The following is a 12717-nucleotide window of genomic DNA, read 5'->3' on the forward strand; positions in this document are numbered from 1 at the left end:
TTGAACAGTTTGAGCTTTTTTTTTTGCATTGAAGTTTTGTTTCCCAAAATAGAATATTACACACCAACAAAACTCATGTTTCTGGAATTTACATTCAAATATGCTTTGTTATTCATTCTGTACAAATCCAAACAGCTAAGATTCCTTTTGATAAAATGAGCTACTATGCTAGCACAAGATCAGCTGTAAAACATTTTTCAGCTCAACATATTTAGAAGGTTAGCTCATATAAACAAACCACAGCAGTAATTTCACTTTGTGTAATTCTTCATACATGCTAGAAAAAGATCATACTCCTGGAAAAAAAGATGTAAGAAATCAGAATAAGAATTTCACATGCATGGTTTATAACTTGACAGTCATCGGCCACAACTGGAAACAGGCTGCCCTGCTTGATGGATCAACGACAGGAGGTATGTTAATTAATATAGCAATGAGCCACCAAGACAGTTGTGTAAGTAAGCACACAGAGCCTGGAAAAAGGGTGGCAGAGGGGAACAAAGGCAGAACTGTCTTCAGTCCACAGAGAAATGCATCAGTAATTGATTAAGCTACACTGGGGTATGAGGCTGACACTGAACTCATTGCATACCTTCATTAAGAATTCCTTTGACAGCTATCTTTCCATTATCAAAGTCTTGTTTTTGACTGTTCCCTTCATCCTTCCATTTTTAAAATTCCTTGAATTACTCTGAACCCATTTTTCATCTCACTGAAAATACAATCCAGCAGACTCCTCCACAATGATTCTGAGATCACCGTGTCTGACGTTTTGCAAAATGATTTTGCTCTCTACAAAAATGAATGCAAACTTATCAGTCTGAGTTGCCAGAGCAACAACAAATTGTATTAACACCTGCACCCTCCTGCTCAGTGTTCCAGATATTGCAGGGCATCGTTGCAGCTACGTAACATCCTTTTTGAGATAGTGGCCCCAGTGCAAAGTCAGCGTCTCCACATACCCGTTCAAAATGCAATAAAGACCCTATGATACATTCATACCAAATAACACACTTTTGTTTTATTCAGGATCTTTCAAAGTTAAGCCACATAAGTTGCAAATAAAATCCACTATTTTCGACAAAGGCATTCCAAATTTCAGTTCCCCCAGACATCAGGAGACAGGCACACAACAGTCTCATACTGGAAATGTGAGAGAGCTAGTGGCTGAAGTCAGTGAAATCTACTTCAGCCACATCAAAGAATCAAAAAGGACTCCACAGGAGCCAGTACAGAGTTACACTGGTGTAAAACAGGAATGAAAACAGAATTAAGACCATTCAAACTGAAAAAGATTCTGCTGGATTAAGAATATGTTGATCCTTCAGACAAGTTATCTGATTATTATACATTCTCACGTCAAGGTTTGATGAGATTGGTTCGGGGGGCTCTTTCACTCAGCTAGGGATATTTCAATGTGAATCACCAAAATACAGTAAAATAGTCAAAACACCTCTTATTTATGAGGTTATTAGTAATATCTTAAGCCCTGAAAAGAAAACTTAATGAAGCATTTTTACACTGGAAGAAGCCAATCAACCCTTATATCACTTCTGCAACATGGACAAGTTTTATCACCTCTGCTTTGCTAACCAAGGAATTCATACAGGAACTTGCAGTGACTCAGGACAGTCAACTAAAGTGATGAAAGACATATGGTTAGAGTCCAGGACTGCCCTCCAATGCAGCATGTCACCCAGACAACTGAGTCCAGGGTCCAAGCCTCTTCTTGTTCACTGCAGGTATAAACTTTGTTTATTTCAGCAGATTTTGAACTCCTAATTTGCACAGATGGGAAGAGGGAAAACAGCTCTCAAAAACAAATGGCTCAAATTAAGAGCTTGAATGTTTTCCTCATCCATCTCCGACATCCAGGCCCAAAGTAGTCTCAATTGTTCTGCAAATGGGAAAAAAGGACCCTTCGCTATGTTAAGGAAACATTAACATTCTCTCACTATGAGTAATAGCATTCCTCGTAGCCAGCTCCATGCTAGAGCGAATCTTCATCCGTATCAATGTCACTGCTTGGTTTGTTCAGTCTCTCAAACTCTTCTCCATCCTACAGGAATGAGAAGAGAACAATGTGAGCAAAAGTTATCTTGTTATTAATACAGAGAAAGAGAGAAAGACAAGAAGAAAGTTTATTTAAGGTATCTCTGTGATATTAACACCTAGTAATTTACATGTCTTACCAGTATGTTAAAATCTTCCTCTAACATATACATGGTCATAAAGAACATGTTCATCTTTAATACTTTTTAGTGACTTAGTCTCTAAACAGCTTGTAGCCTATCCATTCATTAGGAAACTTGCTCACACAGCGCTCTGTTTTTACCACAGATGCTCAATTGTAAATGCTAAAATAGATAATGCCAGCTAGACCAAAAAATACAACTGTATTATTTACTGCTTGTTAAACAACAATCTAACAGGGCACCATGTAGAAGTTCTAGGAAACATCTCTTCCAACTTTATTTTTTTCTAGAATTAAACGGAGACAGCACTCTCTGCTGGTTGCATCATGCGTAACAGAGCAGATCTGTACATGTAGAACATACAGACATTAGCTCCTTCCCACTGACTAATTTCTCAGGTCAATTAAATGAGCCGAGACTAAAGCTGAGCCTAAGGGCAAGCCCTCTGTGCCATGTTCTAGTTGTCTACATTACTATTCAAATTAGCGCAAAAGAAAAAAAAAAAAAAAACACAGAAAAGGACCTGCAGAAAATGTTGTGTGTGAAAAAAATGTGTTAAAAATGTCTTCAGATATCTTTTGACTGTTACAGTATAAAGAATCTTAACAAATATATTGATTTCTTCATGATATGGGCTCAGCTACACAAAGATTTACCAGTTCTACTTAAATACAGTTAGTTCCCAGGCATCAGTTCCAACTTCCGTATGCCCAGGGCCAGGGGACAAATATTATCTGGTCAAACAAGTCACAGGAGAGGATTTGTATAAAGTTAAAGTTGCTCACAGCACTGTCTGCAGTCACGACAGAAAAGCAACACTTACCTGAGTTTCGTGAATTTAAAAAGTGGAATACGCAAAATATTTTCCCATCAATTTTAAAGATTTAACAAATAGTGAGCTTTGGTGTTTGAGTTGAGGAATGAGTCTGGTCACACACAAAACAAATCTTCCAAATATGCCATGGTGGAAATGGAGGTGGAACAAAGGAGAAACCACAGAAGAGGAGTACTGAAAAGCCTTACCCCACTTGACCTCTCCCACGTGTCTCCTTTGAAGAGCTTGCCCCTTTCCCGCAGAGTGGCAAATTCCAGGCCTCTTGGTTTACTGGCATTATAGATGAATATGGAGAGAAGCACTACAGGAGCTTCCAAAAAGAATTCTAAAGAAGGCCTGAAGTCAAAGATGATGAAAGACACTGTGGTGATGATGACAGTGGTGATCTGAGCAGTCATAACATGGAACATATTGTCTCGGAACTTCAAGATGAAGGCTACGGACAGCCCCAGGAAAGCTGTGACAAATATAAGAGCCACTGAGAAGATGTTGTGCCCATAAAAGAAGCCGCAGTTCCCTATCTGCCTCCGGTCCTTAGCCTGCAGACCCAGCATCAGCCCATTGAACAGCACCCCGAAGGCATACAGTTTGCTGTTCTGCGTGAAGATGCTTTCAGCAAGCTGGTCCCCATCTTTCAAGATCTTTTCGTTGTAGATGTTAGCCAGGGCAGAAATGAAACACTGCACTAGAATAAGCAAATGTCCCAGACTGAGGCGGAGAGGTTTCAGCGCTCCTGCCATGGTACTGGTGACGTTCCACTGGAAGCTGGGAAGGAAGCTTGGTGCTCCACAGTTGCCCTTTTCAACACACATTTCCTCAGGTCCAGTATAAAGAAGGCAGTGGTTAGATGGACTGAAAAACATATTGTGATGGAATCCGTGTACAGCCAAGCTTTGCTGATGGCCTCCAGTTCCCAGCGTCAGGGCAACGATGGACAGGAATAAGATGACCAGAGATGCCCACTGCACCCAAGAGAGTTTTCGCCTAGGAGCAGACAAAAAAGCCACCAACTTTAGAAACACAGTGGCACAAATTGCACGATACAAGAACAAGGTCTAAAAAACAAACAAAATGCATCATGCCACAGGTAAAGAGACGTAGGCAAGTACAAAGAAACATCTTGGGTTTTCATAATTGACAGGGAAATGCCAAAATGTAGGGTTCTTTTCTGTGGCAAGTAGCCTCCAGCCTGGTGACCACAGAAACACAAAAGGGAGAACACACAAAGCGCAGAGATAATTCAAGGAAAGTCTTTCAAGATGTTGATTCTAGATGCCAAACACCTGAGAACTAAAAGCAACTATTGTCTCCGTGAACACAGAACACAGGTTTGATGAATTCAAAGAAAGTCAGACATTCAAATAATTCTTTCTCTGGTAAACCTCCACAACATTTCACTTTTCCCCCATAATTCTGTACACCTTCCTAATATTTTATGATGATAGGAATGTAATTTAGAAGAGCTAACAGTCTCAGCTATTTTATACTTTTTCACTCAAGCAAAGCTTGTTTGTTGTGTGAAAAAAAATAAATCAGAATTTTGGAAGATTAAGCAAACGGTGACATCTTGAGATGTAAAACTACAGAACTGAGAAAAAGCATTTTGGTCAGACTATCAGATACTCTTCTGTAATATTAATACCTGCAGAAAAGGCATCTTTGTTCAAAGTTCAACACAAGTAACCTGTTAGATGGAGTATGAAAGCTAATATCCATTTCGCTGCTAGTCTTTTCTGAATCTAAACCACACCATAAAGAGTACAAGTCAGTTGAAGAACACACAGAACAGAGAAACTGGCTTTTGTCACATGAATAAGAAGGAACAGACATACATATTTACTTTTAAAAACCACACAGTTGACCAGAAACACATCAGAGCTGGCATAATATTACTGAACACACCTGTCTTTCACTCTTACATATCTTGTTCCTTCTCATTGGCTTACATTTACATTCAATTAGGAACAACAACAGACTGGAAAAGAAGTACTGCTCATCTTGAAATGTGAGATTTAATGCACAAAATCTCACATTCTACAAGTATGTAATCATGATTTCACTTGTTTGCTATTACAGGTGACCAAATGTAGGCATGTAGGAGCTCCTAATAAGCTATTATTTCCAACGTGTTGGTATAGAAAACACAAAGCCACCTCTCCAAGTTGGTATAGCCATAAGAAAACAGTATTATGGCTCCTATCAGACGCAGAAAGAATGCAACATAACCTCTTAGTCAAGGCTTGAAAGATAAAGTTTTAAATTTCCATTTACCTTCATAAGTACTACTTACTTTAGCACTACCCTGAAGAGAAGAGCTGTTGTTATAATGACAAAATTTGAGAAAAGTACAGCCATTGCCTAGAAAAAGAAGGGGAACAACGTTACACTCCAGGCACAATGTTGACATCGAAAGCCCACCAACTTTGATTTGCCCCCTCTCTGCAAGGTGTTTGAAAAGCATTACCCTGAGTAGCACACCCTTAAAATTGCATTCAAGTCCCACTTCAAAGTATCAAGCAAAGCATGGAGACTAAGTTCAACTGAGCTGTGCTCAGAGGTGTTAGGAAAGCAATCCAGCTGGAAATGCACTTGGCCAAAAAGAAAACTGTTTATTTTTCTGGCAGATCAGTTCCCCAGCCAGGCTGTCCACTAAGCTGCAAAATCAGCTGTGTCAGCACAAATGAGAAAGATGCTACAAAAGGAAAATAAGAATAGGGGGAAGGTGAGGCTGCTTCTGATGGCAGCTTGTAGTATCCACGATATCTCAGACTTGGGCAGAAAATAAACTTTTTGCATGTCAAATACATCTGCTTTATCGATTAAAGAACATAAAGAGATGCTCACCTTGAATTTTCATGACTGCTTCATGACAGGATTACCCTGTACAAACCGTATACATATAAAAAATAGGCATCTGAACTCTTTCCTCCATTTCAACATTAGAGGGACATTGCTTTTTAGACAATTTTGCACAAAAACTTATATGGATTCAGAAGTGCAAAGTGACTTTATCTTGAACTTTCTTACCTACATTTCCACATTTTCTCAATTCTGCAATAGCAGAGCCTTTCTCATTTATCAGAGAAAAAGCATATGCCCTTTTCCCATTACCTTAGTTTTTGTTTTTTGTTTTTTTTTAGAATAGATTGGAACTATTTGCTGAATAATAAATCTCATGAAGCAGCATGACAAGGTCTCAAGTAAGCTGAAGACTGACACAAGAAACACCTGCCTAAGAAATCACAACTTAATTTTCTGCTTTGTGAAATTATAACTCAGTTAAAAAATCATGTTAGGTGAACATCGTGAAAGAAGAAAAACACTGAATAAGCAGATGAATCTGGAGCTGACAGAAACCACTCTGGAAAAAAAGAGGCTTGATACAAAACTGATGTATAAATGATGTGCAAAACATTCCACATATATTTTTTCTCTCACAGTCTAAGCCCTGACCAATCTATAATAGAATAATTAAAAACAAATTAATTTTGAGTTGCTTTGCTCTCGGAGGCTTCAAGAGACCTCTGCTTTAGGTAAGTACAAATAAGAAACATTAACCACAGATCACCATGCTACTAGCTTGCATGCCAGAAGCAAAGTTTCTAAAAATAAGTCTTACCAGTAACAGATTGAGCACAAAAGAGCATCCACAGTTACTGCTGAAGCATCAAGAGAAAAGATCTCACCAACGCAACTCTGTACCTCAGGCAACTGCTCACTCACGTATTACATAGTCCAAACCCTATAGTTTTAAAAGTCACATGAAACAAAGCTCATCCAGGCATGGCCACCTTCTTTCAGGCATCTTGCCTCTGCCTTTTCACTTTCAGGGTCTTGTACCCTTTCAAGGTATGCTACCAAGGTATTTAGTTCTCATTTATTATTTATGTCTGTTTTACCATGATAATGTTGCAATTTCAGCTGTCAGTTAAAAGACACCAAAAATTCTAGAAGAGTGCATGGGTTCTGAGGGGAGATAGACCAGTTCTGCATGTTTGTCCGTGTACATGTGTGCAATATTCAAGCTGTGCATTTAACAAAAGATCACCTCAACTTGAGCCAAAACAAATTGCTTAAGAAAACAACTCTGTTGTGTAACTTTTTAATTATCAGGTTTTGCTATTACAAATGTTAGCTGAATTTCCTTCCCAAAGGAAAAAACATCAACTTAATTAAAATGAACATTCTGGTTGTTTTAATATATGTTTTTCCAGCCAAGTCCTACTCCAGACTGTTCTGTCCCTGCCAAAAATGTACACCTAAAAGGACATCATTTTAGAGGAGAATGCCTGAATGAGAATGAAGAAACATTTATACAAGTTTTTTAATGTCAAACAAGTGTAGCCACCCTATCTATAGCAAGCACTAATCATTTGTTTCCACCTAACCAGATTGTGAACAAAAAAGTACCCTAGAACGAGAAAAGAAAGCTCAAAACTGTATCTTGAGCATCTGTAGATTCAACCAGAAAGCTGAATGTAGAAGAAACTAGCAATTAAACTTTGTGCTTAAACATAACTACATTTAATGCACAGCAACATAAAAACAAATGTAAATATTGAGATTCAAACCGTTTCCTTCCTTCCCTGCTCACTCCCTATTGCTCACCTGCTTTAGCAGGTTAATTTATTTGCTTTTCTTTGGAAATGGTGAGGAAAGAATACAAGCCAACACGTGAAGCCATGTACATAAAGCAACAGAAGACACACAGAAAATTGCAACTCAAATACTAGCAAGATGAGCAAATAAATTTAAAGAGAAATACAGAGTTGAAGAAAAATGAATGAAAGCACAAAAACACCTCTCCCACTCGTAGGTAATTCAGCCTATTCTTAAATTATTTAGGATGGAGAAAATACGGAGACCTTCCTCTACTGACAGCTGTAAAACACGGACCATTGGCAGGAAAAAATAAAAAAATAAAAAAGAAGGTCTAGCTGAAGATCTAGAGATCATTCGTTTACCTGCAAGTCTTGCCTTGTCAACGTTACAACTGTAAATAGCATAAGGTCAATGTTACCCATTATTAAGACATCAGCAGATACCTTATTCAGTACACGCATACTTACTGGCTGGAGGTAGGTCAGCACATAGAAGACAATCAAGTTGTCCAAGAAGTAAAGAAAGGCAGGAATTGACCATTTCATGGAATTACAAAGATTCTTCCAGGAAAGACATCCAAAGGGATGATCCAAACAACCCTCTGGAAGGCAAACAAATTAATAGGAAAGACGTTTTTCTTATTTTCTTTTAGTACAAGTCTATTCCAAACCCTTTTGAATAGGTGCCACTGTTGTGTTCTTAAGAACACTGTTGGACTGCAAAACAACTCAGGTACTACAGGTCTCTGGCAACACAGAGGGCACACCCAAGGCAGAACACATAGCTAGGGCACAATCCATTGCCTATGCGCATTCACCTTCTTGCTTCACCAGAGAAACCATGCAACAATCCTTTACCTCCCATGACAGTATTTACCCACTGGAAGCAAAAAAATCAAGTATCAATCACTTGTTGACGGCCAAAAAGCACTCCAGGAAGTCCCCACACAATAGCCACAGCATTACTGGGAGATTATTAATCACATGTAGACCTGAAACAATGACTCAAACAGGGGATCTGTTCATACAGCATCCAGAGCATGGCCAGTCACATCAGAAATACAAAATGTATCAGAACTCAGTATATGTAGCATACAACACACAATCTGAGTCAAAAGAGAGCAAATGGGAAGAAAGGAGAAAGAAAGGACAAGGCACAAAGAATGACATTTACTTAGGCATTCAGGACACGTGCTTTAGGATTGTGCCAAATTTTAGTCTGGTCTAGAGCTGACAAAAGAAGCACTTTGTTAGTACAGATTTAAGATTATAGAACGTTATCTAATCCTCTTCTGAATTAGTTACACACTCAGCTCAGTAAAACTCAGAAGTGTGGTAGAAAACAAAAGAAAAACAGCAGAAGAAAGCAAACTTGAAAATATGCAGGCAGCAGAAGCAAAGGACAGCACACTGTATTCGCTGTCTTAGGTATTTCTGCGTTAAATGGTGGGGTACAATTTTCAGTGGCTTGCCAGAGCCATGACTGTTAAACGAGTAAGTGGATAAAACTAGCACTTCAACTTAACAAGTAATAACGTGCTGACTGCGCCTGACAACCTCCTCCAATTCAAATGTCTGTACTCTAAAGCTTTGCAATGCTATTAAGTTAGCTTCTCATCCTTTTTAAATCAGGACAGAAGCTGTAGAAGGGCCCAAAAAGAAATGAGAAAAATACCCTGCAATACAAAACTGGAAGGCAATGAAGCCTGACGCTGCTTTTCCTGTACAGACAGCAGCCCCAAGAATTGTCTTTGTTACTAAGCTATACTATTAAATGTGAATCTTTTAGTTAAAGAAAAAAAAAAATGAAGTACAGCGTATCTTAGAAAGTCAGTACATCTTAGCTATTTTAAACTTGCATACTTACCTTTTTTCTTAACCCATAGCGCCAATATCAAACAGAGGAACAATTTCACTACTTCAGAACATATGTTCACTGTTGTAGGAAGGTAATCATATTTGTTATCTGTGGGATTCAGCAAATTGTAGAGAGTACACGGTCAGATTCTATCTCCTGCATTCACAATTACAGAAGAAACTATTTTAACCCCTCCAGTCAGAATTTCAGCTACTCCCCCAAAACACAAAAGGCTCTTTCAGCACTTCAATTATAAATACCCAGTTTTTGATGATATACCACTGCCCGAATGTTCCCCTTCCTAGGTGAAATCTTTCTTCATTCGGTCTCAGTTTACAATGAAACTTTAAGGAAGACCTCAAGAACAACACAGTCTTAGAAAACTAAAGGGAATGTTTCCCCCTAGACAGCACGATGCTGTTTTTTCCCTCCAAGGAGCAGGCTTCCAGGAGGACACAAGCGTTTTGTAGGATTACACGTGCTCTTTGCTAGCGCACGTTGCTAATATACGCTGAAGGGGGAAGCGTTACAGCAAGACGGTTACAATATGCACACCACTTCCTAAACCAGTTGAGAAACGTTGGTCAAGACGTTCAGCACCACCCGTGCCTGCACAACAGTTTCGCCTTTGCTGAAAGGCAGCTCCCGAGGAACTCGCTGCCTCACCGGCAAGGAACGATCCCCACACGGATCGGACATCTTGCAACCGCCAGCTGCTACTTTACGTTGGATCCAGTGACATTTATGTCAGACCCAACGAAATTTATGCCGCTTTACGTAACAAGGTGTTGGTGCTAAGGCTAGGTTTCTGGGGATGCTTTGCCCGAAACGCCCGCTCGCTCCCATCTGAGGCACGTTACGCCCACCGCCCGACAGTACCTTCGTTGGCAGAATACTTCATGAGGAGGATCCGGCTGGAGCCCAGCGCAATGAACACTCCCCCGAGCAGGAAGGTGTAGGCGGTGGTCCTGGAGCACGGGGCGAGGCGGCGGCAGCACCGCAGCTCCATCCCGCTGCCTGCCCTCGGCGCCCTTCGGACGACGAAACGAGAAGACCCTATCACAACCGGCACTGCAGGAAGCCGTACGACCAGGTGAGGCTGCCCGCTGCCATCTTACACGAGGGGCTCACGCCGCAAGCCATGCTTTCACCGGACTCTTATATTAAGGACGCGCTACGAGGCCGGGCGCAGGGGTACCGCCATCACCCCCACCCCTCCCGCCGCTCCCTCAGCGCCCATCACCGGGCCCCTCCCCCCCGGCGCTGCCACCTCACCCGCCCCTCCCATCGGGGCTCTTGCCCTTACCCCGTCACGTCACCCCTCCCGGCCTCTTCCCCAGCGGCGCGCATGCGCGGGGACGTCCAGCCCCGCTTTTGCCAGCCCCGTCCGCGGCGTCATGGGCGCGACGAGGGGACAGAGGGAGGGGAGAAAATGGCAGCGGGTCACGTGACGGGGGGACGGTGGTGGCGGGGGGAGGACCGGGGGCGGCGCCGCGGCCATCGCTCGGCGGGCGGCTGGGCTGAGCTGAGCTCGGGGGGCCCGGCGGCATGCAGAGCGTCATCAACACGGTGAAGGGGAAGGCCCTGGAGGTGGCCGAGTACCTCACCCCCGTGCTCAAGGTGCCGCAGGGGCCGGGCGGGCGCTGGAGGCGGTAACGGGGCGGTGCTGAGCCGTGCCCCCCCCCCCTCCCCAGCGGGAGCCCGCGGTGGGGAAGGGGCTGCGGTGGGTCCGGGGGAGAGCGCGGCTCCTGGCCGCAGGAAGGATATCGAGGTCCTGGAGCGTGTCCAGGGCAGGGCTGCGAGGCTGGTGAAGGGCCTGGAGCACAAGTCCTGTGGGGAGCGGCTGGGGGTGTTTGGCCTGGGGAAGAGGAGGCTCAGGGGAGACCTCATTGCTCTCTACATCTACCTGAAAGGTGTGGGGAGCTGGGGGTCGGCCCCTTCTCTCAGATAACTAGTGATAGGACTAGGGGGAACCGCCTCAAGTTGTGCCAGGGGAGGTTTAGGTTGGAAATGAGATATTTCTTCTCAGGAAGAGCAGTCAGGCATTGGAACGGGTTGCCCAGGGAGGTGGTGGAGTCACCGTCCCTGGGGGTGTTCAAGATGTCCCTGGTGTTCAGGGACCTGTTTTAGGGGGTGACATTGGTAGCAGAGTGATGGTTGGACCAGATGATCTTGGAGGTCTTTTCCAACCTTAACAATTCTAGGATTCTTGCATTTAATATTTCTACTGTAATTATTTACAGCATCAATCTCTCTGCCTGTAGTTTTATAGTGTGACCTTCTATATGCCTTATACCTTGCAGCTTAGATCTTGGGGTTGAAGGCAGCGATACACAACTATTAATTGAGCTTGTCCCTTTGAGGTATCCTGCCTGGATAGTGGATCTTCCTAGGTTTGACCACTAATGCGTGCTGCAGTGAAGTTGTGGTGTAGAAATGTGAAGTGACATGTTTACCACGTACGCTTGTTGTTGAGCAGCTGGCACTTTATTCTACTGTGAACAGCGGAGGAATTTGTGCGACCAGATGTACAGCTAGTGGCCAGGAGACAACACGGACCCTCCCACATGGGGGAAGTGATAACATTACGTGTATATGTTCCCTTTACAAGGGGCTTGAAATAAGTGCTCCCATTCCTTACCTTCAGAGAGTAACTATGTCTCATGCTAGCTTGCATACCACAGGATGCTTTGAGATGAAAAAGTGAACTATTTACCCTCAGGGAACAGAGTGTGGGTATTTTACATGTTTCCTTCTGTAATTCCAGAAGCACAAGGTTGTGCATGTTGCATAATGCATGTAGTTAATATTGAGGTTTTAAATAGTAAGCTGACTCTAGTGTGATATTGCATAATGTGTTATCAGGAGTTTTTGGTTTAATGGTAATCCAAATTGCTAAATTATAGCTGTTTGGATTTCTTTGATTTTTGTTAACTGCATAGAGTGATACTATGATGTCTGCACAGCAGCCGGTTTGCTTTTCTTAATATTGTTCTTAAATGTTCTTTAGAGACATTATGGGAGAGAAAGGTATCAGATGTATTCATGAAATAGGTGTGCTCATTTCCCTTTATATAACACAGGTGGTAGTGTGCACCAGGGTTAAGTGTCAAGAATAACTAAGTTAAGCAGTGGCTGGTTTTCTTTAATGCTTTCCTAGTGATTGAGTAGGCTGAAGCTGCAGCCAAGTATTAGGTTTCTTAACGAAAAACCTTCATATAAATGCAT

General features: G+C 42.2%; 2 protein-coding genes across 3 annotated transcripts in view; one reads left to right on the forward strand and one right to left on the reverse strand.

The window, feature by feature from the left end:
- The window catches only part of SLC35A5 (solute carrier family 35 member A5), a 13426-nt gene continuing 709 nt past the window's right edge, over positions 1-12717 (reverse strand). Inside the window, exons 1-7 of one of the 2 annotated variants that reach the window (XM_035314914.1) lie at positions 10796-10854; positions 10369-10520; positions 9499-9597; positions 8100-8233; positions 5321-5388; positions 3219-4014; positions 1-2059 (exon numbers count right to left, since the gene is read on the reverse strand). In XM_035314914.1, the coding sequence (XP_035170805.1) occupies positions 1991-2059; positions 3219-4014; positions 5321-5388; positions 8100-8233; positions 9499-9597; positions 10369-10520; positions 10796-10839 (1362 nt within the window). In that variant the 5' untranslated portion in view covers positions 10840-10854 and the 3' untranslated portion in view covers positions 1-1990. Of the gene's footprint in view, positions 2060-2812; positions 3083-3116; positions 4015-5320; positions 5389-8099; positions 8234-9498; positions 9598-10368; positions 10521-10660; positions 10664-10795; positions 10855-12717 lie in introns of those variants that run through there. The other variant, XM_035314915.1, reaches the window with a different exon arrangement.
- The window catches only part of ATG3 (autophagy related 3), a 22733-nt gene continuing 20954 nt past the window's right edge, over positions 10939-12717 (forward strand). The window contains exon 1 of the mRNA XM_035314916.1: positions 10939-11109. Coding sequence (XP_035170807.1) covers positions 11038-11109 — 72 coding nt within the window. The 5' untranslated portion in view covers positions 10939-11037. The remainder of the gene's footprint in view (positions 11110-12717) is intronic.

The sequence above is a fragment of the Oxyura jamaicensis genome, chromosome 1 (genome assembly GCF_011077185.1).
Source record: "Oxyura jamaicensis isolate SHBP4307 breed ruddy duck chromosome 1, BPBGC_Ojam_1.0, whole genome shotgun sequence".
In the NCBI taxonomy this organism is placed as follows: Eukaryota; Metazoa; Chordata; class Aves; order Anseriformes; family Anatidae; genus Oxyura; species Oxyura jamaicensis.